Source organism: Lagopus muta, chromosome 4 (assembly GCF_023343835.1).
Source record: "Lagopus muta isolate bLagMut1 chromosome 4, bLagMut1 primary, whole genome shotgun sequence".
Lineage (NCBI taxonomy): Eukaryota > Metazoa > Chordata > Aves > Galliformes > Phasianidae > Lagopus > Lagopus muta.
In genome coordinates, this window is record NC_064436.1 from 3,234,798 (window position 1) to 3,258,706 (window position 23,909).

General features: G+C 40.7%; 1 protein-coding gene across 4 annotated transcripts in view; it reads left to right on the top strand.

Annotated features, from left to right (window-relative positions):
- Positions 1-23,909, top strand: part of RAPGEF2 (Rap guanine nucleotide exchange factor 2) — a 170,207-nt gene that overhangs the window by 39,451 nt on the left and 106,847 nt on the right. For all 4 annotated transcript variants that reach the window (XM_048941364.1, XM_048941367.1, XM_048941366.1 and 1 more), the window contains exons 2-3: positions 11,390-11,460; positions 16,472-16,528. In XM_048941364.1, coding sequence (XP_048797321.1) covers positions 11,390-11,460; positions 16,472-16,528 — 128 coding nt within the window. The remainder of the gene's footprint in view (positions 1-11,389; positions 11,461-16,471; positions 16,529-23,909) is intronic.

Here is a 23,909-nt window from a genome sequence, read left to right on the forward strand (position 1 = left end):
CTAACTGAGGGAGGAGGAGGCTTTCTAAAAGGAAGAAGTCCCACCCCTGAAAGGCTGCCACCTCAGTTAATATCTGGATTACGTGTGCTGTGGGGATCTTTGGGAGAAGTCAGGTCCTGCCACATGCCTGAGCTGAGATGGAGCAGCACGTGGAGGAGTGCTCTGAGGAAATCCTGTGACACTATAGGGTTGACTGAGTAACTCCTGAGCTGAGTTTCTAGACCTGGGGCAGTGAGAACGATACAGAGACACCCTGGGTTTCCACAGTGGGAGTTATCATCCGGTTCTGTTACTCCTGAGCTGATTCTCCGTGGATCTGCCTTCTACACCTCATTCTCTGGGGTTTCTGTGGCTTATTTCCAGCAGAGAAATGCTATCTAAATGTGTGGAGACTGTCTTGATGTCGTCAGGTTCCTGACTTAATGAGCTTTATTCAGTGAGGTTGGACAGTGAGGAAGAAAAGCAGCAATTAACTCTGCTGGTACCAGCGTGAGGCCAGTGGAGGCCACAGCTAATGACAGGCCTGCCTGCATCTCGGTTCTTCATGCCCAACACCACAGGGCTGTGCCTTACCCTCCCAGTACTCTGCAGCCAAGCAGATCGTGCAACTCAGCCACTGTGCCCAGCCTTTGCAAAAAGAAAAACAACCCCAAACCTCTGCTTTTAGTCACACTGTTGTCAGTAGTAACCCCCTCTCCCTCCATGCCCAAAGCTCAGGTGTGCCAGTGAGTGCTGTGCAGCCATGAGTTGCCATGGCTGCTCCTGGAGCCAACCTCCTTGGCCACTGTCCTGTTCCATGGCTGTGGTGTCATCAGAAAATACTTGCTGCCTTTTGGCATCCCTTTTGTCACTTCTATGGTCTTGTGCTAGACTCAGAAGAACGAGCGGAAAGATGTTTGTCTCTTTTTCTTGTTTTAGAACACTCTAGACCTCTGGGAACAGGTAATTAATGTTAGTCATATTTCTTAGCACACTCTTAGGAATGTGTAGATACTGATGTGGTGCCTGGCCGTGTTTACAGTAGGATTTCTAGTGGTATTACGAGGGCTCACGTGGGGGTACTCTGCAGAGAGAACTTATCTGTTACCTGCTTTGGGGAGATGTGTGGTGTTTCACTCTGCTGCTAGAGCTGGGCTCTCCTTGGGGTTGCTTTTCATAGTAAAGAAGTGTTGTCAGACTTGGCAGTAAATTACTAGTCTCTAATGAAAAATGCACGTGCTTTAGTGTGCAGTTTTGTAGTTCAGACACGTGCTGCTGTGAAGGTAAGCACTCAGTGTTAAAGAGCAAATGTCACTTGTTCATCAGTTGATAAGCAGTATCTTAAGATTTTGTAAATTGATGGCTGTCGTGCTCAGTCTGAATCAGTCTGCAAAGTAACCAGTAAGCTTTATCATGTTAAGACTTAACTGAGTTATCTTATACTAAGCAAAGAATATAAAACCCGATGGCGCTGTGAAAAGACTGTGAAGTTTTAAAACTTATTTGCTTTTAGTGTGGGGTGAATTAAGATGCTGAAAGACAGCCTGCTGCTGTCCTATGTGCAGTTTTCAGGTGGTGGAGCGCTGGATTTTTCCATTCAGCAAACCTGCTGCCAGTTCTTTGGCAGCTGCCGTACCTGCTGACCTGTAGATGTTGGTTGGTATTTGTTAGAACTGGAGAACGAGGTGGGGAGAAATGCTAGTACAACACTTGAATGTTCTTGGAGACTTAATAAAATAAATAAAAAATAATAAAAATAAGTAAATCAGTTGCGATTTCATCACTTAGCTTGGTAGCAATTAAATAGAAATTAAGCTGTAGTTCAGTTGACAGCTTGTAGATCAGAGGTAAACAGTCACTGTTATTGGACAGAGTAACTCCTGATTCCAGTACAGCGTTTTAAGGTGTGGAATTTGAGATTCAATTATGAATATAGGTGTTGGATGTTGGGTTTGGGAGTCTGATGCAAGAAATGGGTTTGGATCTGATTGAGTGATAAGATAAAAGGGACTTCAGAATACCGAGGAAGGGCTATCTAGAGCTGCTAATGGGGAATGATAAAGAGAAAAGTGTTTCCAAATTCCTTCAGACAATTCAAGCCAAGCCAACTTGCACGGCCTGTTCTCTCTAAAATGCAATTTTTCTTGACTGGTGGAAGTGAAGCGTTACGCTCGACTTCTCTCTAGTATTTTTTTTGAGCTACTGTTCCTGATGGTTTTCCCTTGTGGATGCAGCACTGGATGAAGCTGAATGAAGGGAAATAAGCCCTTCCCCTGCAGGGCAGTGATCCCTTTTATTTGCTGAAGATGTGTGGCTTCACCTTAGCAGGCACAGGCAGAGCAGATGGGCTGAGCCCTGCTCATCTTTTGGCTGCAGAGCTGTAGTGGTCTTGTCTGCTCCTTGTGCCATGGGCGGCCTCACGTGGGCTGGCTGTGGGCATGTGCATAGCCTCACTGGAATTAGACCATTAACAGGTCAACACAGTAGCCTGAGCCTCTGGGAGGTGGCTTTGGTAGATGGGGTTGGCTCACTGAGGATTCAGAGATGGCCACTGTCAGAGTGAAAGGAAAGCTAACCATTGGCAACAAAAAATGCGAGGTGTTTCTCTTTTTTCCCATCTTACTTTGTGGTACTCAGAGCTGCATTTAGGTGCAGAATGGTGACCGAAGAGGGACAGCACTTCAACACTGCCGTAATGCTACAGTGCTTAATGACTGAATGTTTCACCATTTGATGTGACAATGTCTTTGTCTAGAAGCCGTTCTGCTTCTAAGGCTATGATATATAATCTACCCATATCAGATCAGAGAAGTGTCTCCAGTCAGCCCACCTGAGATATGGGAACTGATTCATCCCAAAGTTACGTTTAAGACAAGTGCTTTCAGAATCCTACAATTCTTATTGGAAGGAAAGAAAACCCAAAAGCTCAGCTCCAAACCCAGAAGATAAAAATGTGCAATTATTAAATGCAGCCCCTGCTTCAGGAAACACCTGAGCTAGCAAATCGAGGCTTGGAGAGGCTGTTCCATGGAAAGTACTTCAGCATTTTTCTAATCACCTCATTTGCACGGAGGAGTAATCGCAGCTCTGGGAGGATGTGATCGCTAGCAGCTTTCGAGGTGAACTGTTGGGTGCAGATTGATTTGACATGCAAATACGTACTTCAGGGGGATCATTTGCTTGATTGTTTGGGAATAGTTTTCCTGTGACCTATCGCTGATGCTTGGAGAAAGATTAGTATCTGTTGGAAGAAACGCTCAAAAAACCTCTCAAAGTTTTGTGCTATCTCCTTTTAAAACAGGAGATCAAATGATAAAGCTTTTGTTTAAATTATGAACTGAACTAAGAGGAGCCGAATGTTTGTATTTTGGCTGCCTACATGAATTTTAACGCGTTGTTTAAGCATGAGAGAAAAGTTGCATATCGCACTTGAACCCCTTGTGAAATCAGCCGCGGTGTAATCCTATCTCCTCCTTTCCTTGTGCTTTTATTTATTGGTTGACGAATGTAAAGGAACTGAGAAACAGGATTTTTCTCAAGTGAAAATAGAGCTGTCCATGCCATGAAGGAGCTGTGCAGTTCTGCTGCAGTTAGTGCTCCAGTCAGCAGCTGGAGAGCTAAGCTTTTTGTTTTGTTTTCTGTTTTTGCTTGGGGTGATTGTAAGCCAGCAACACAAAATGGTTGCAGGCCAGCGATATAAAGTAACTTGCTCTTTTCTGTTGATTGTAGTACTGCTGAGATATTTCTGTTCTAAGTCCTGGCAGAGCGCTGCTCCCAGCGCTTGGTTTCTTTTGTTTCCTGCCTGCGTGTTGTCATGGTAATCAGGCAGGCAGCTCACCAGTCCCGGAGGATGCTGATGTCAGTCTGCAGCAAGGAACCTCGGGAGAGCACTTGGGGCTATTGGGGGCTTCCTTGGAGACCTCTAGGAATCCTGGTTTTGGTGGTTGTGGTTGTTTGTTTCTTTGCTTTCCTTTTTAAATTAGTATTATCATTAATAATAATAATAATAATTTTTATTCCTGAGTGGCAAAGGAAAAATGCACAAAGTGGTGGGTGGAGTTTGCTGGCTTTCAGCACTCGGGACAGTGCTGAAAAAGGCTGTGCTTCACAGCTGGGCTCGGAGCTTCTAAGGCACAGCAAAGCTATTGGGAGCCTTAAAAAGAAGATAAGGGAAAATGGGAGTACTCTAGAGAAATTAGACAAAACAGGAGTAGTTGGGGCTCTGGCTTTGTCTGAGTATTCTAGAGAAATTAGACAAAACAGGAGTAGTTGGGCTCTGGCTTTGTCTGATTGTGCTGGTGTAGTTTACCGGGTTGCCCATTCATCAGCTGAGCATCGTTGCCTTCTTAGCCAGTTAATACATTTATAGCTTGTTTGTAACGATGAACATGAAATCTTTACGTGAATGACTATCACAGATCAGTTGGCAAATGGCAGCTCTTTAATGTCACTATAATTTATTTGCTTGTGGCTGGGAACAGCCGCCCCTCCCAACAAACGTGATGCTATGTGGGTACCAGTATGGTGTATGCTTGACTTGTAATGACCACGATAGCTGTGGTGATGCGTTTGAAGAAAGGGTGCCATGTAGTTGTGCTTGGCTGTGATGTTAAAGTACTGTGACCTAAGCTTTATAGAAATACACAGTTCTCAGACAGAGCTCTTGCCCATTGCAAGGAAAGTGTATCAGGATTTCAACAAGACCAAACTAGGAGGGTGGATGGGATGTCTTCACTTGGTGGGGATTGGTTTGACTGGTTTAGTTATGGATCTAACCTGTAAAGTAATGAAGCTAAGAAAAAGAATAAATCCAAAAAACCAACCAAATTGTTGTCCAAAAACTGTCAACCACTATAATTTTAAGCGGTTAGTTACATTTCTGTTGCAAATAGTTGTTTTGAAATAAGTCCCACTTTATTTATTAGCTGGTATTTGTTACGAGAGTGATTTTCTTGTAGTAGATATTGAATCTTATACTATATAAATAATGGAAAATGTGGGACAAATAACACGGTCTCAAAACAATTTGAGGCTCTTCTAAGCATTATGAGAAGAAAATGAAACCAAACCCCTGGGGACTGGCCTAAGAGCAACAAAATATGTGAACTTTGGTACAATGAATGTGAAATGGGTAGAACAGATTTAATGCAAGCTTCCAACTGTCGGCTATAAATATTGAAAAGGCATGAAAAGGCTAGTTTATATACTTCAAATAATGAGTAACATAAGTGCCTTTTATAATTATGAGCTGTGCAATCAGTAGGAGAGATCTTCTGTGGTGAAACCATTTTGTTTACGTTTGGACACGCGACCAAAGATTGGATTTTTGACGACAGAACTTATGCTTTTGTGTTAAGCATTTAATTGTCTGACTTCCGAGAGTCTGGAAAGCAGAAAGGAAATGCACAGCACTACCCTGTAATTTCCTATGCTCATTAGTTTATGCACTGACTTCAATGAGATGGCAGGCTTTAATTTCCCGTCCACCCTTTGCACGTGTAACCCCATCATATAGGATGGTCAAATTCACGACTGTCTTCATTTCTTTACTCAGCTAAAAGCTTTATGACCAGCAGGTTATTAAAATCAGTTGTACTAATTTTGAGCCAAGGTTATAAGTCCATTCCTGTGGAGGGGTCACTGAACCTTCCAACTCCATTTTATACGTTTGAGCAGGTTTTGCTGGTTAAGATTGAAAAGCAGCAACTGCTCAAATTATTATATGTGAATCTCTGAGGCTTCACGTGGGAGCAGAGATTTATAACCCATTTTTTTGTTAGGAGGAAAAAAAAAAGCATAAAAGGAGATGAATGAAATTATCTTTTACGGGGAACTTGTTTAAACAAAGTATTCACAACCCAAACAAAATATATGTGAAAGAGAGGAGGCTGAATTAAGTATCCCACTGAAACACCTTGTTTCTCCACGCTTGTTTTGCCATGATCCTGTAGTATTTCTCCAGCTTCTGAATTTTAGAAGTAATAATGCAACTGAAGGCTTTGCAGGAGTGTGCTTTTGTTCTGAGCTGGGACAGTGCCCAGCTAAGACAGGCCGTGTAAATGGGAATTTTCCATTTTCTTTAGGAGGTTTTGGAGTTGTTCCTGATGACCTTCACGTACGGGTGCTTCAGTTCCAGATAGAAATTGCCTGCTTTTCCTTTTGCCAATTGGGTTTGAAAATTCCTTTCCTAACCCAGAACAAATGTCCTTCCTCACAGCGTAGCTAATAATAACAATTTTTGTGTCTCAGCAAGTCTGAGCAAGATCAATACAGTGCCTGTATTCCTTTCCCACCACATAGCCAAAGCAGAGGAAGTGGAGGCTTGTGCTCCACATACAGCCCTTCTGATGGGGGCTGGTTCTCAAGCTTAGTCATGCCTGGTTACCGAGGAGTCATGTTTTGTCATAGGTTTCCTGAAGTATGATGCATACTAGTCAAGACAAATTCATACAGGTTGAAGATGGCAACGTTTTTCAGAACTTTGGCTCTCCAGCAGGTTTAGCCAATGTTCTAAAATAACCATTTTAACAGTTGATGTCTCTAAAAGACCCTTGCATTCAAAAGTTGCCTTTTGACCCCACTGAGAATGTACTTGTGTTTAGAAACTCTGCCGTTCAAGTCCTCTTCTCATCTGGGAGAGCTGTATTTTTGAGAAGAGCCAATCTAGTGCTTGGAGCCTTGCTATGACAGGGATGTGTTGGGCTGGGTGAGGTGCTCTGTGTCTTAGGTGACTCTTGGAAATCCAGTATATGAAGAATTATCAGTTTTATTCTGTGTTCAGAGATAAATTATTAGTCACTGATAGTTCGCCTTGCTGTCCCCACTGTTGAGAATAAGATCTATGTAGCTGCCAATTGGGTCACCTTATTCTGAAGAGAGAAATTGTTTTGAAAGCCACAAATTGTTGTGTGCTGTGCAGTAGTAGGGATAACTTTGAGAAACAATGCTGTGATAGCTTACAGTGAAGTTAAAAAGAGTAATCTAACTTACAATAATGTGCTACATAGGATTATGCCTGGCTTTCCATGCAGTGAACACCCATCCCCTGAGTGTGGAGGTCCTGATGTGAGGAAGATGATGTCAGAACTACATGACAAACACTTCATTGTAATCTCTTTGGCAACTGACTCCTGGTATGGCTCACTGATAAATACTCACACACCTGGACACGTTCCTGCACAGCAACTATGAGGAAGTTTAATTTTTTTCCTTGGGAAGCTAAAAGTAGAGTACTTCATCTTCCTTTGTGCATGGCAGGGATTTTAGTGTCAGCAACGCTGGATTTTTGTGTTGTGGCGTAAGTCTGTTCAATCTGTGGTTTTGCTCTTGCTTTTGACAGCTTAATATTTGTAAAGCATGAGCTCACTTTCAAGGCAACATCTTGCCATACCTTGGGGTTTGGCTGGGACAACCCAAGTCGCTTCCCTTCTGCCTGCCTGTCCTTCCCTCAGAAGCTGCTGGCTCTGATGGCAGGAAGCCTGCAAGTCCTTCTGAACAGCTTGTGGTGAGTGTGACACAGCTGTTGGAAGCCACTTGTGTGCACAGACATGCTGGGAAGGAGGAACCTCTTCTGTGGCACGGGCACTTCTGGTTAAGCCTGATGAGTGGCTGCAGTAATCCAGTCTGTTTCTTTCGGCAATACTGGCACTGTTTTGGCCTTGGAGCTGGTACAGGCAACTAGACAGATGAGTGCTGAATTGAATGCTAGAGGAGCAAGAAAGAAATGCTTGGAGTAGGTACATGAATGACTGGAAGTCAGGTACTTTCAGGTGCTGGATGCAAGGAAAAAAAATGGCAGAGGATCCCACAGCTACAAAGAAGGAGAAGAAAGATGCAATGTTGGTTTCAATTGCAGCTTAATTCTTCAGTCTCTCCTTAGTATATGACTAGGGCTGCGTATGGGGGAGACATTACAGCACTTGAGGAGAAAAGGAAGTGTCAGTTTCAAGCTAACTCTTCTGTCAGCCATGCTGAAACTACCAGCGCTCGCTCCCTGCTAGCTGTTACAGTGTGCATAAGCCAGCAGAAGTATGCCAGCTTCCACCTCCATCTCCCCAGCACCCAGCCATTGAGCAGTTCTGAGCCAGATGACTGGCAGGGCTGGGAGCTCCCATTTTCACAATGCTGAAACTGCTTGGCTGGGGCACTGCCAGGGCCTGGAGCTGTGAGTGGGGCGCAGCCTCCTGTCCCCAAGCCACCTCTGCTCTCTGTCTGTTTTCTGTTGTTTGCTCCTGGCTGCCTCAATCTGAGTGATGAGCTGATGTGGCAAGGGCCAGGCTCTTGGAAACAGGCCTAGAGTCGGTAGGCTGGTAGTTGTGAGCTCGAGGTGGATATCAAATGCTTTGAGGAGCCTTTTCCACCCTGATATGGTGGATTCAGGAATTAGCTTGTATCTTGTTCTTACCCTTGGATTTGAAATAAATGTTGAATAGTTGAGTTCGGCTGGTAGTTTAAGGTCTTAATGCAAAGCAGAACTGAAATCAGCAGAAGTTCAAAAGGCGGAGGGTGGCATGCTTTTGTAAGCCACAGCTAGTGAATTTTGGGGTGTATATGTCACTGCAGTGAACGTTTTTTAAGCTAGAGTGAATTTGGGGTCAACATTTTGGTTTTGGCTTGCGTACCCAATGTTGCATTTGTTTTCAAGTGTGTTGGCAATATCTGTATGTTAGTATCTGTAGATTTTTATTAGAAGTGAGAGCAAAGGTAGGACTGCAGATTTTTTTTAACAGTTCTAAATGAAGCTGAGCTGTGTTAAATCCCGAGTCTCCCTGTTTTCTTCTGTAGCCCAGTCAGAAAATTAACGTGAGCCAGCTAACAGCACTGAAACAAATCAAGGAATATCAGTGAATTAAATTCCAGTCTGCTCCACATACAGCAACTAAGCATACAACTTGAGCTGTACCATGGACTGAAGTACGGATTGGTTTTCTGCCTTTCAGCCCGTTTCTTCATTTAAATAAGGAAAATGCTTTAAAACTCTGCTAACTTGTTCTCTGCATTAGCATGATCTCTGCTTTTAGAGTTTCCACTGACAGTGTTTTCTAACCATTGTCAAGGCCTTTATGCAGACTGGAATTCTTGCAGTAAGATCTGCTCTATGTTTGCTTGGCTGCTGCGGCATCTTTTTCCAATGGATGAAGTTAGAAAGCAGAAAGTTATTGTAGCAGGATGTGAACCTCTTGCATCTGTTGCAGCTAGCTTAGGACTTCATAAGCTGTTACAAAGTATCAATTACTTCTTAAAACAGAAGGAACTGTGTGAAGAATTGCAGTCTTAGAACTTTCGATGGCTCAGGCTGCCACCGTGTGGTAATTGGAGTACATGTATTGCAGGAGCAGAAAGCGCAGCACGCAGCATGTGTGTAATTTAACTGCTGCTTTTAAGGCTTTGCTCAGCGATTCTGCATAAATTTAAAGGTGTGTTGTGTCCTCCTTCAAGCAAAATCCTTTTCCTAAGAACTTTGAGTCTTCAGCTTTCTGCTGGTTTGTCTGTGCTGTCAAAACAGAAAACATTCAGCCTAAGTTGGTATGTATGAAGGTGAGGGGCTTTGGGGATGGCAGGTGGGTAAGATGGCTGTTATTTTGCCACTGTTTCAAGCATTCTGACTCCAGTTGGCATTTGACAAGGCTTAGTACAAATGTTTCTGCGGGACTCTTACATACCATTAACTCACTTTTGACTTAGAAGTTCAAACAACAGTTAAACATCCGTGTTTGCTAAGTGAAGCACAGCTTTCCAGAGATAAACAGAAAATGGAGGTGACACACAGTGATACCTATTCAGTATAGTGATGATTTTCAGAAAGCCTTCCTGCTTGTTAATGCTGCAAGCTGAATGGGAGAGTAGAGTACCTACTGTTTGTGTATGAAAATACAGCCAGTGCTCTTGGCTGGCTCTGCTGTGGGTTTTTTTTGTTTTGTTTTTCAATTAGGGGAATTTAGTGACTGGATTGATATTGGAATTGGTCACTCAAATGTCAGTGAACACTCGTGGTGCTAGAGGGAGCTGTTTGCTGCCGAACACCCTCTGGAGAGAGACTGCAGCACTTGTGAGGAGCAGCTGATCTGGCACTGCTGCACATCAGCTGCAGTGTGATAATGCCAGTGTGCTTTGACAAGAAGGCAAGATGTTTGTGGACCCTTTTGACTGCGTGCTTCCACTTGAGATCTGTGGATTCCCTGAAGTCAGAGTCTCTAGTGGTTCCTCAGTTACTCTGTGAATCATTCCCTGCATATTAAATCCATGCCACTCGAGGGAAACCACAGTGCTAGCCCTGATGGCAAAGGGTTAGAGAAGAACTTTTGTGCCTGCCCGTTGCAGGCAGTTCAGAATTAAAGCCTTCTGACCAGGCTCGTGCCCATGGTGATGGGTTATGCGGAGATGCGATCTCCTTTCAGCTCCCCACAGTGAGTGCAGGCCCCCAGATGAACCTCTGCTTCACCCCAAGTCTGTCTGCAAGTGAGCAGCAGACATGAGCTTTTACATCCTTTCATTAGTATAAAAAGAAAAAGAAAAAAAACCTGTAAGTGACTGCTATATTTTGTTCCCAAAGCTGTAATGTGCAAGGTCCCTTCATTCCAATCCATAGTGTTTTTTGTCCTTGATGCATCCTCTGCTTCTCACGGGAGGACCAGAGCCTCCAAAGAGCAAGGAACAGAACGACCAGAACAGCAGAATTTTGAGTTGGCTTACCTGTGTGTTCCACTTTATCAAACTATTTACTTCTTTTTTTCATTGTGTGTGTGGGGGGAATGACTTCTTTTTAGATACGTTTATTTAGTCTCAAGCACTCACTGCACCTCCTCACATCTTTTCTGACCAGTAGTGTGATTTAAGTACAATTACACTTGTGCAATAATACATGGAACTAGAACAACTTGTTGGGGTTGGACTAGATATCTCTAGAGGTCACTTCCAACCCCTACAGTTCTGTTATTCTGTGGTCATTTTAGCTTTTGTCTCTGCAACTTCTCTTTGAGAAGTTAATCTACATTGGGTAATTCTGGCTTACTGTTTTGTGCCTTTTTTCCACTGCATGCAGAAGGACTATTTTTCCTGTTACATTTCTTTATGGAGTAAGCAAAGGGTTTTGGGTGCGCAGCCATTGAGAAGCAGGACAGTTGCAAAGTAGCTCCATAGAATTCTGGACCAGGCTTGCTTACTGAGCAAAAGCATAAAGGTTTTCTGTCTTTGAACTTTATGATGTGGGCATATTATAATACTTTCCTGTGCCAGTTTCCAAAGGGGAATCAAAGGTTTTCATGAAGCTTGTCCTTAGTTGCCTGTAAACGTGTTATTTCCAATATTCCCGTGGCCTGGAATAGGAGAGCTCTGAATGAATTATGAAAGCAGTATTTTAACACCTTGTACCTAATTGAGAATCCTAATTGTGTTTTTCATCTGCTTGTAGGATTTGGAGATTGTGTATTCGTATTTACATGGAATGGAAGCCTTGTCTAATCTGAGAGAACATCAGCTAAGGTATGATGCTGCATAGATACTTCTGTTTGTGTGTGGAGAAAAGTTTTATAAACATCTGCATTTCTTACAGACTTGTTAATCTTCTATTAAAAGTATTTTTATATAAAGCATAGAAATAATATTTTAAACGTCTCTTGCGCTTGACCTCACATCAGAAAAGGTCCAAGGAGTTTGCTGAAGAAGTTCTGCTGCCAGCATTTTTATTATGCATATATTTTATTAAAATGGAATTTCATGCTTTATGTGAAGGAGTTCATAACTTTTATCACATTTTTTTTTTTACACAAGCTTTGAACTTTCACAGGAAGAGATATCATCAAAGTTAAGTACTGTCAGGATAGTTACAGCGTTTCTACTTGAGAACATTTTCAGCTAACTGTAGATTTGTGCATGTTTTGAACGCTTCTGTCTGAAACTACTTCTGTCCTGGGTACGAGCCCAGCCTTGAACACGTTCAGAAGGGCCAACCAGAAATAATTTTGAACTGCTTCTGAGCGTGGAGTGCTGTGCTACTCCCTCTTCTCTGCTCTCCACTGAATAATAGAAAGGTCTACTGAAATCCATTACATCCTTCAGTCTCTAAATCTTACGTCATCTTGAGTGTCTGGACAGCCAAAAGTTTGGACTGGAGGCATAAGCTCTGCTTAGGCAGTTTTATTGGCAGACTCGCTGCTGTGGTTATCCATGTTTCTATATGAGATTTCAAACTGGAAAATTACCAATAGAGAAGCAAATAGAGGAGAGAGGTACGATAGTCTGGAAGGGTGTAAGGAGAGAGGTATTGTGGAGTAAAGAGGCTAGTCTTCTCCCTGCAATGGAAAGAGTAGACCTGGGCTGAAGACAAGTGCAATTTGCCTGTTACCAGAAAACTGAATTTTCCTACTGTTCTAGCAATGGTTTCTGCACTTTTTCTCTATATATTCTTGCATAATCTTCATTCTTAGTTATTTAAAGGAAAGTGTTTGTATGGGAACTGCTGAATCAAGGCCTGAAGCTCTGATTGATCACCTGAGGTGAGCCATGAGTCAGCCAGAGGAGCACAGGTGAAGGCAATTCAGCTGTGCTGCTCCTAGACCTATTTAAGAGCTGGCTACCAGTGGGGAAGGATCTCTTCTGGAGATTGCCTTTACTGGTGTTTCGTGAGTGAGCCCAGGATAGGGGTAAGCCTTCTATTCATCCCGTTCTTCGTTATCGTAGTCTCCTTTGCCTAACTCTCTTGTTTATTTTGTGATTATGACATCCTAATATTCTTTGATTACACAGCGTTTAACAATCTTTTTGTTTTCATTGAGGATTAAATGTAAAGTGGAGTACTTTCCAGTAAGGTACTCCATGAATGCTTGATGGCGAGTGCAGCAATGTTATTTAGAAAATAAAACTTTGATTAAAACAAGTATAAAGATATTGCTTTCTTTGGCCATACAATTAAGTTTCTTCTAGGAAAAGCTATTAAACTCTCAAGAAAAGAAGTGAAGATTGGAAGTTATATGCCATAATTGTACTAACAGCTTTTTTATGTATAATCAATTTTATTTCATTATTTCTGAAATATTTAAGGTAATAAAATAATGTAGATTAATGCACCAATAAAAGAAATGAACGGAATGTTTATTAACTATACATGCCTGTTGTGTACCTTGCATTCCAAAGCTCGCTGCATATATTTATTCAGTTATTTATTGTCTTAACAATTTCTTTGTGGACGTGTTATTGTTTATATACCTGCATGCTGCTTTTGCTTTACATGTTTTTTACATTATGGTTTTGTTCTTCTTGTTTAAGCTTTCAGGCTGGAAGTAAATGCTTTACATACAGTGTGCAGGTTCCAGTCCTGAATGAAAGTTGGTACACGGTCCATTTCTAGGATGTAATAATCACAAAAGCAGCTTGTTATTTGGGTTCTGTTTCAGTTTGTGCTTGCTTTTGTGCTGAACTTTTAGGCAGGTTGTGCTATGCAAATGATACTTAGTCATAGACTACTAATAAATGTAATTGGATTTGCCTCATAAAGCATCCTAATAAAGTAATAAAAACATTCCAGATAAACTTTATATTTTTTTAAAAGACTTGTTTATTTGATTTTAAGTCAATGCTCCAGTTGTCTTCACACAAACATCTTACTACCAACTGAGGCTTTTAAGGGTATTTGAACAGCATCATTTTGCAGATATTGGAAAAAAAAGAAAGACCATCATATGTCCCGTATGTTCTATAAAGGAAGAGGTTAAGTCACTGTATTGCATCATGAGGCTTGTCAGCTTTTGCCACACCTGAAGATGCTGAAGGAACTCTGATTAATGCTGTTATAATTTCTGGTTTCCTTCTTCATCATTCTGTCAGAGTCTGCATTCCCAAGCCAGTGTTCTGTAATTGTCAGAAAATAGAAGTGGGATTTTCTTTCTCCCAGTCTGCGTTTTGTACTGTGAATGTTGACTTCAAAGTAGATGTGTAATTACTTCTACTTTGGAAGCATTCCACAATCACATTCAGTAAAGTTTTTCGTGTTTTGCTGTTACATGCAAGTCTTTTAGAATATCAAGTTTTGCAGACCTGGAGTTGAAGTGATGTTGTTTATAGAGATCAAAGTGTTCACATGTGGTTGCATGGTGCGTTGATTTGTGCTTTTTGGCTCCCTGTGCCAAATGAGGTTCTTGCTTAGGAATGTGTGGAACTTGAGCTAGCTCTCCCAGCACAGTGCATTCCTAGAAGAGAGTTTCTGTTTATAGTTCCATACATGGCAAAGGCTGGAATCTCTGCAGATGTGGGACAAAAAACTTTTATAGCATCCTTTATAATGCAGCATTTATTGCGGCTGTGGAATACCGCAGGAACTTGAGATGAATTGAAGTATTAGTATTAAATACAGCCAATATATATTTATGCTGTTTTAATATATATATATAATATTTATATAGCTAAATATAGCTATAAATATTGCTTATATTTTCTGATGATCTCATCTTGGATTTATTAAGTGTATTCAGGAGTTGAACTGGAACACAATTGAGTGAAAATTAAACAGCCTTGACAAGATCTAAGTACATTCTCTAAATGTTTGAGGAATTGGTCTAGGTTTTGATATTCTGCAACTGTAACTTCTAATTGTTGCAGTTTAGCTCAAGAATTTAAGCACTCATCCACCTTCTGTGTTGCCATCGTAATAATGGTTCCCAAGGGCTGTGAAACTCAAGAGAGCCAGTCATGAGCTTGCGTGACTTTGTCAAGAATGTACTTCCTTTCCCTCAAATTCACATGGGAACAAAACTTGCTTGTTAAAGGGATTCTGTTTCCTGTAACTGCTACTCCTGAATGGCGTGTTGCCCACAAGCTTTTCAGACCAGCAGTTAGTATGTTCCTTAAGCAGTATTCTCTTTTTAAAATCTGATAGCTAGCAATGACTTCCCATTTATTTTCTTCTGATCTATCTCCTCTAACCTCATGTCTGTTCTTCATGTCCCTCTCAAAGCAGAGGACCCAAGATAGAATGCAATGGACCCAGTGGTGGAAGCAGACAGTAGCAATTTGGTGTCTGTATGGCCTCAGCAAGACTTCATTCTAAGGGTGGGAACTGGTGTTTGGAAAAGAGGAAGCCCTGTGGTTTAGAAGCTTCTTGCTGTGCAAGGAAGACAGAAGTTATTTTCTTTAGCAGAAATTTTGTATACAGTCCGTAAGACTTGCAAACAATTCACGCTCTGTTTATAAATAAGTTATCAGAGATCTCTGGGTGAAGGGTCATAATAATAAAACTCTGAGCAAACAGAATTAAGTTCCCAATTCTTCTCTACGGAAAGTTTGAATGTTAAGGTACCCCTTTAAGCCTGCCATTTATGGACAGAAAAAGCATTATTTCTTAGTGAGCAGGTCTAACGAGTGAAATCTTGAAAGAGATGAGGATGAAGATGACTTTTCTAGTAATCTACTGGCTGTTGAAATGAAGGAATTGAGAAGTTGTGAGGAATGATAACAAGGAGCTTTCAAATGTCACACCAACATCAGAGCAACTCTTCAAAGCCTCAGATCAACTTCTTTGAGACTTTGTTGCCTGAACAAGAGGCTGCGAGCAGTAGCTGGTCATTGGTACGCTGAGGTTCTTAAGGAGTGAGAATTTCTTTCCTAAATCTCAATATAGTCCCTCGTTTGAATATCCACATGAGCCTCTTAAGCAAATCTCTATATGATGATCTGTCAAAGCGTCTGGGTGTTTGTAGTTTATTTCAGTGCCCAGGATGTTCAAGGGGAGGTGGTGGGTTTTATTTCCTTCCCACCTGCAGTGATTTGCTGAGCCCATTTCTTCCAGGCTAAGTTAACGTTGTGTTTCCTAATATGTGTTAAATTCTGTTATGGTTGCTGTCTGTTACAAACGTTCATTCTGCCTGACGAATGTGGTAGAAGTGTTTTAATCCTCCTTTCTAGACAGGGGATTTTCCTGCAGGAAATTCTCTTCATGTTGAGCCCTCCAGGATTTCAGCATTAAAATCTCCAGGCAATTTTTAAGTTGCTGAATTGCAGCGAAATGAGAAGCAGTGACATACCATGCAGTATCAGTTCTCGTATTGTCTCCTGGACAGTAACGAGAAATGTGATTTTCAGTTAAAAACAACAACAAAAACAATAACAAACCCAAACAGTTTTTGTATCATGGCATCTGTGAGTGTTACGTACTGTGAATTTCTACCAACTACTAAAAGTGTGCATTGTTTCTTCATAAATCAACTTACTTTTATCAAATAACCTTACAGAACGAGATCACCATCGTTGTGCAGATTTTTTTTCATGGCTGCAATTATGTGTCACGTCCTGAGTCAGATCTGATTTTGGATAAGCTAATAACTTTAATGGATAGACTTAATAACAACTTACTTTCCTGAATTAAGAATCGTCTTAGCTTTAAATTGATGGTGAGCTTCTGTAAGAGCTGGAGGCAAATGTGAAAATGCTGGCTGAGTTCAGGAAGTGAAGTCCTGTGATGCTGATATAAATTGTAATTAAAAATGACTTCTTTCTCTTTCAGGCTGATGTGTGAAACTGTTCGATATGAAAGGCATGAAGCAAATGAAGTTCTGTACTAGTAAGTGTTTCTCCTTGCTTTCGTGTGATGTTAGTTCTAATTACATTCTGTATGATTAGATGTATTAACATTCCATATTCATTCTGGAGCGCGTTAAGGATGGTGTTTAATGCCAGCTCCCTCACCCAGAGTAGAGTCTGTAAACATAAATAGGCCACTTCATTGTGATCAAACAGTTTAGGAATTTACTAGTGATTGGGGGAGGGCTAATAATGACTCTCGCTTGGTGAAATATATTGCATTAATTTTTGTAACCCATGAGATTATATAGAATTAAGGGATCTTGGATGCCGTTTCATTAGAGTAAGATGTCATTTGCTTTCACATCAGTTTTGTTGAAGCAGTAGTGACTAGCTGCTTGTGCCAGAGATGCCAAATCAATAAATCTAACATGGTTTATAATTAGCAGGGATGTGATCTAATGTCGTATCAGATTTACAATATGTATCTGAGAGCTGCAGTTTCTTCATTCACAGCAGCTTACTGAAACAATTGTATCAGATTTTGACTCGGCGTAGCTAATCTAGGCTCTAAATGGAGACTTGCTGGGTTGTCTGATACCTTCTGACCATTGGTGCAGGCAAAGAAATGTACCTGGATGCCTTCTTTTATGCATGTGTATTTTTCCTGCGTTGACCGCTGTGAAGTGAAGTTGATTGAACAAGTTCTAGTGCTGAGCCGTAGCTGTTCTGCAAGGTTGAATTAATGTCAACTGAAACATAGTAATTGGTTATGTATGGAAAATGCTCAAGGTCAGAATCCATTGGTGGGTAAATTATTCTGTAATCAGACCAATATAATCTTTGGAAATTAATTTCACAAATTAATTTGGTAGAGACCGTTTGTACTGGTTGCTCTGTCCTTGTATGGGCGGCTGGGTTTTGTCTGTTATGTGTTGTGAAGTGTTCAGACTCAAATGGCTAATTCTAACTGCTGGTTTAAATCTGAATTATACAATTAGGGCTGCTACTTACATCAAAGCAGGCAAAAGCAACAAGGAAATACGTGCCTAAGAAAACATAATCTGCAAACAGAAAGCCATGAAACCTGGGATAACTTGAACTGCTTTTTGCCATTCTTTTGCACCGATTTACCTTGTCACTGCTTTTGTGTGACCTCACTTTGGTTGTTTCTTTTTTTTTTGCCTGTCGTTCCTATTTACTCACTTCTTGACATTTGTTTCCCCATGATTTATTCAGTAGATTTAATTGGCAGTTTTGCAGTTCCTGGGTTTAGATGCTGATGGGAAGCGTGCTTACTCTCTAGCATTTCACATCACTGATTTTCTTGTTTAACTGTCTAAACTTGATAGATAAGACTGAAAGATTGTATCAAAATTCTTCAACGTTTTGAAGCTGTGTGTGCATTTATGCACACTTGTACAAGTGTGTGTGCATATATCTAGTGTCATCTGAGTTGTTCTGTATTTTGTTTTAATGGGCCATTTGAGATCTATTTAGTGGGGAAAATAACTTTTATACTTAATAACTTTTAATATTTTTAGCACAGTAAACGTGGAGAAATATGTTTTTGTGTCGTTAATTCAACATATACACAGGGAGATACAGTCTTCTAAGCAGAAATCCAACTTCATAATGTACACATCTTGAAGAATTAGAGTACTGCAGGAGGTGAGCAATGTGATATGGTACATACTAGAGTCGATGCACTTGGTTATAAGCTCTAGGAGATGGACTTGGAGCACACAGCCTGGTCATTAGCATTGAACAGGCCTGAGCTCTTTACTCAGAGTTCTTATGTTGGTCCTGGAGGCCAAGTCTGTTGTTGTTTTTGCTTTCCTTGATTAAATTTGAAATCTGATAGCTTTTTTTTTTTTTCCCCAGCAATATGATTTGCATTAATATTTGAAATTGGGTGCTAATCTTCTGCATTCATTAGAAAAATCTATTAAAATAGCTGCAATTGTTGCAGCCGTTAATTGACCTGTGTGTGTGACCTCCCTGAGGCACAACTTAATGTCTCAGCAAGAAGCTAAAGCCTTATCCCTAAGTGCTAGCATTAAAACTAATGCTGTTCCTCCATTTATTTGATGAAATTTCAATCGCTGTTGAAATTGCTTGTGTTGTCAGCTGCATTTGTAGAAAGGTAAGCTTGTTTTGCATATATACAATGCTGAAAAATAGTTATCCACTTCCAGTATAAATACAGTTAACTTTTTATCTTCTTTCCTCTCTTTTTTCGAATGGCCAAAGGGATGAAACAAAGCACGCTGTTTAAAATTGGCTTATCTGCAGTTACTTTACTATCAGTGGGGGTGCATGGTAGTGACAAATTCTCGAACCCTGCGGCCATATCCCTGTTTAAATGGAAACTGGGTTATTAAAGGCGGCAGTTCAGCTCGACTTGTTCTCCATTTGCCAGTCATTCTACTACTTGCGTTTGGTTGGAAGTTAACGAGGGAAGGGCTTCAAGCCTTCAAGGCAAAATTTCAGAATTGAGATTTCACTTGACGCTCAGACCTGGGGCTTTCTTACCTGCTTTCTTAATTCAAATCTACCTAAAGATCCATTTAAACAATATTTAATTTGGCCACCTCACGCATCACATGTAGTTGGAAGAGAAAAGTTGCTTCAGAGCTGCCTAGTAGTCACAAACCTAGCAGTCATTTCCTTCAGTAAGATTCTGATTAATAATCTGTTTGGAAACCAGGATATTAGCAGATTCATGGTAGTGTTTATACCTCTTGACAGTTAAACACATTTTTTGGGGGTTACAATTGAAATGTTTGCTATGATGATAGAGAAGAATCTTTGTCTATAAGTGTTTTGCACGTGAGCTTTTAATGAATATGCTTGTAGTAGGATGCACCATTGTTTTTCTCTCTCGTTAGCCATACAGTGGCTGGATTTGGTTTTCAGTTGTGCTGTTCAGTATTTCTGTATGTATTTGGCAGTATCTCATTTGCTTGAGCATCCCCACAAGTCCTCCACGACAACTGTCTTGTTCCTGCCGTTTAATGCTATAATTAAAAATCACGACCATTTGAAAAATAGCTTGTAATCGCTTTCTGTTTTAGATGAAACAAAATCATTGCTGTGCCTATACATATTGTCTCTTCCCTAAAGATATCTGACTGTCAGAAAAAACATTAAGTTTTGATGACCTGAAGCCACCCAGTAATAAAACCCCCCATGTTTCTGAATCGCCATGCTGTAGCACAGCATGCTTTTGTGCCCTTAGCAGTGGCTGGTGGGCACCAGGCAGAGATTCCTCAGCACGGCTCAGGCATGGCATGCAAACACGAGGGAGGGCTTTGGACACAGTTTGTCAAGTGCCTGGGTATGTTCTGCTCTTAATAGTGCCCGTGATCGATGCTAGTCTGTTGGCTTTGCATCATCAGTTCTGAATATGTGTTAATGTCTGACCTGGTTTTTGAGCCTTCATTAAGACTAAACCAAGGTTTTTGAAGGGACTTAAATTTTCACCTTCCATACTGTATGTTTTACTAAAGGCTACTGAGGTTTTTGTTTCTCCTGAACTTTTGAGATTAAGGTGTGTGGTTTTGTGTTTTTAGACATTGCAAACATAAAATTCAAAGGAAGGATTGTCTGGCTAAATGACCACAAAATGTTTTGGGTGCAAGATCATGCTATTTTACTACTAGTGCCATCATTTTCCTTATGATTTAAGAGACTATGACTTGTTTTGTACTGAGTTTCTCTTTTCTGGTATCAAGGGCTAATTCACTGTGCGATTTTGGCACCAATATACCAATTAAACAGCATATATACACGGTTGCTTCATGTATTTAGTGGCTGCCTGTTTAATCAGCTAACTCTATGAAACTGGCACTCGCTAATGATGCTACAGTAATATCTGGTTTGACCGAATTTTGTTTCGTTTTACTGATGGTCCATTAAAAAAAATTAGAAATGAAATATGCTAAAGAAAATCATGCTCCTCATTGTTTGTTTTCATATACACTGAGGAATTGCTTCCTGTTGCTGAATGCTTCGTTTATTCTTTGTTTCCCATTCTAGCTACCATGAGACAAGAATCCAGTTTACATCTAGTGCCCATTGATGAAAGAAAATATTTTACATGAGTTGAAATATTCACTTTAAGATGCCTATTTAGTGAAAATTAGCTCTGATTTGAGTTAACAGTTATGTCTCTGGATGTTTTGCCTGTTTTTCTAATGTTTAAAGATAAGGAGTGAGAATAAGCATAGCTATGATGTGTTAAAAAGAAGTATAGTTAGAAATGGATCAGTGGAACTGATGCGTTCGGTGCCAGAGCTGTTGCACTTCTGTATTTGGGATATACCCCAAATGTCATTAAGCGTATCTAAAATAGCATGACAGATAGCTGGTAACTCTTTAGCTAGCTTATTAACGAAGGTTGTAGACAGTGCTGACAATGAGTAAATGATTTCCTGATCATCTTGAGTATTGCAAGGAAGAAGTGCTAGTGGGCAGGCCCTATGGGCAAGGAGATGTTCTCTCAGTAAACTGTTAAACTCGAGGACGTGTTTGATGTCCCAAACCAGTCTAATGGCAGCAGCAGTTATTAAATTAAACAAATGCTTCACTACCTACAGGTTTCAGCGTACAGACAGCAGTCCAAATGAGCAGAGAGAAACAGACAGAGTAATCTGCTGAAACAATATCCTATGGAGCATAAGCCTGCAGAGCAATGTTCTTCCTAATTCCTTCTTATGTAGCACTTAAACGCCTGAAGAAGGTCCCAGTTCTGACAAGTCAAATTTCCTCTGTTCCACAAGTGGGTACTTGAGAGTATGAACAGTATCTCTTCTGAATTACTGTGTGTACATTCTGAAATACCTTCAGCTTTCATACTGAGTATGAAATCCTAAAAATATGATCTGCTAGTTGCATCTTGGTTTGAGATATCATTTCTTTTATCAAAATAACTATACAAATCATAGCTCTAGGAGTACTGCCATACGCAGTTCAAATACAAGTCTCAAATCCTCTAGTGGTTTAAATTTTAATGATCCATAAAGAGAATAATTCAGAGTAGATCTTACACATCAAGGAAATGATCTTGCCAATTTCATGGTGGTGTTTTTTTTTGTTGTTGTTTTTGTGTGTGTGTGTGTGAAGAAAGACAGAACCATTCTTCTGATTTCTTCTGAATTAGAGAATCACCTTGGGTGCTGCTGTTTGATTTAGCGGTCCTTCTTGTGTTGCTCGTTCCTGGGTTGAATATGCAGTGTTGGAGGGAGAACATATGTTCTGGTGCTTGGGATAAGGACATTTGTAAAAGTGGTAGTTGTGTGGAATCAGTTTCCATGCTGGCTTCCTCTGAAAACTGCTTACCTTTTCTTGCTGTTTTAAAGGGGTTAGCTGAGGAATCTGATGTAGTCAAAGCAGAAGAGAGTTACGTTTACCACATGCTTTCAAGTCCAGATGCTGAACATGACTACGGAAGTTGCCTCTTTTGATGGAATTGAAGTATGTGTGACAGTAGTCATCACTAAAGACCTACGAGATCTTGCCACTATCCATCTGTATGACATGCACAGTCCTGGTGAAACCATGTTTGCAAGTAGGCATAAACTGAATGCGATCTGTTACAGAGCTTCTAGCGTGCTCCATCCGACTTGAGAACTAAATGGGTTGCTATGGCCCCAAAATTTAGCTATTACTAAAGACCTTTTAAAGAAGTCACACATCAGGTTTTGTTAGGGGAGTGAAGGATTCACTAGAAAGATTGTGGCTGTTGATATTTGAGTCTTTCAGCAGGTTGAGTTCAATCTTCATTTTACCTGAGTGCTTCGGAATGTTTTTCAGCGTATTGTGATCAGAAAAGCTGTAAGTTAACATTGGAAGAACTCTTCTGTTTATAATCATGCCATTTACAAATCACTACATGGGGAGCATGTACTTCTTGTGCATGCCTTTTTTTATATCCTGTTAACATTGATCCAGGTTTGTACCTTCAAACCTGGTGTGCAAGTAGTACAGATTGTTTTTAATAAAAATACATACAGTTAGGAAAAAAAACCTTCATTGTTTTGAAGCTTTGTTTTGAAGTTTGTTGGAGTAGCTAGTTTACCAGTTTCCCAGCTAGAGCCTGGGAAATAAGCTGCAGTTTCACATAAAATAAGTACATGACAGCATGAAGGACTTGTAACAAGTGTTAGAGGCTGAGAGAGCCTACGATTTTTTGGAGATAAACACTATGATTATTATAAGCACTTCTTAATCTTGGAGTTCCTCTGATGTCTCAACAGTCGTGTGCTAGAAAAATGTGAAGACAAATTCTTAAAATATTTTCCAACCCCACCAGTGGTGTGAACATTTTGAGGCCTTCAAAGACCTCAATAACTGTGTACCTGAACTGTTGAAACAGAACAGTTTGAGTAACAACTGTGAATTTACATGGCAGTATCTGTCACTATGATAGTTGATAAGTGCTGTTTGGCTTCAGACTGTAGTTGCGTGAAAAGGAATACGTCAAGGAAGCTGAGGAGGGAAATGTAATGGGAAAGTATTACGAATCAGTCTCTGGATTTCCTCTTCTAGCTCCTGAATTCCTGTAAATAACGCTCCTTTTCATTCTGGGAAATTAAATATCCATTCCTCAGGAAATCCTCTGCTCTCACAAGGGCTGTGATGTTAGAGTTGAGTTTGAACTTGATGATCCATATGGGTTTCTTCCAGCTTGGTATATTCCATGATGCTATGATTTAAATTTTCTACAGGTAACTTAAATAGAGACTAGGAATGAACTCTTCTGATTGGCAACTATATTCTTACTGGCTTAGTTTTGTACCGTTTTCAGGTTTACTGCTTTTTGAGATTTTGAGTATTTCAAAAACTGTACTGGTATGTCATAGCATTTAGAATCGTAGAATCATAGAATTGCTTAGGTTGCTAAAGACCTAAAAGATCATCAAGATCATCTTAACTATACGACCCTAACTCTAACAGCCCTCTGCTAAATCATGTCCCTGAGCACCACATCCAAACGGTTCTTAAACACATCCAGGGATGATGACTGAACCACCTCCCTGGGGAGCCCATTCCAGTGCTTAACAACCCTTTCTTTAAGGAAGGTTTTTCTAATATCCAACCTAAATCTCTCCTGGCACAACTCCAGGCCATTTCCCCTCATCCTGTCACCAGTGAGACGAGACCAACCCTGCTCTTGCTGCAGTCACTTTTAAGGTATTTGAAGAGCAGTAAGGTCTCCCCTCAGCCTCCTCTTCCCCAGACTGAACAGCCCCAGTTCCTTCAGTCTCTCCTCACAGGCCATATTCTCCAAGCCCTTCCCCAGCCCTGTTGCCTTTCTTCGGACTTGCTCCAGCACCTCCATGTCCTTTCTGTACTCAGGTGCCCAAACCTGAACACAGCACTCGAGGTGAGGCCTCACCAGTGCTGAGTACAGGGCA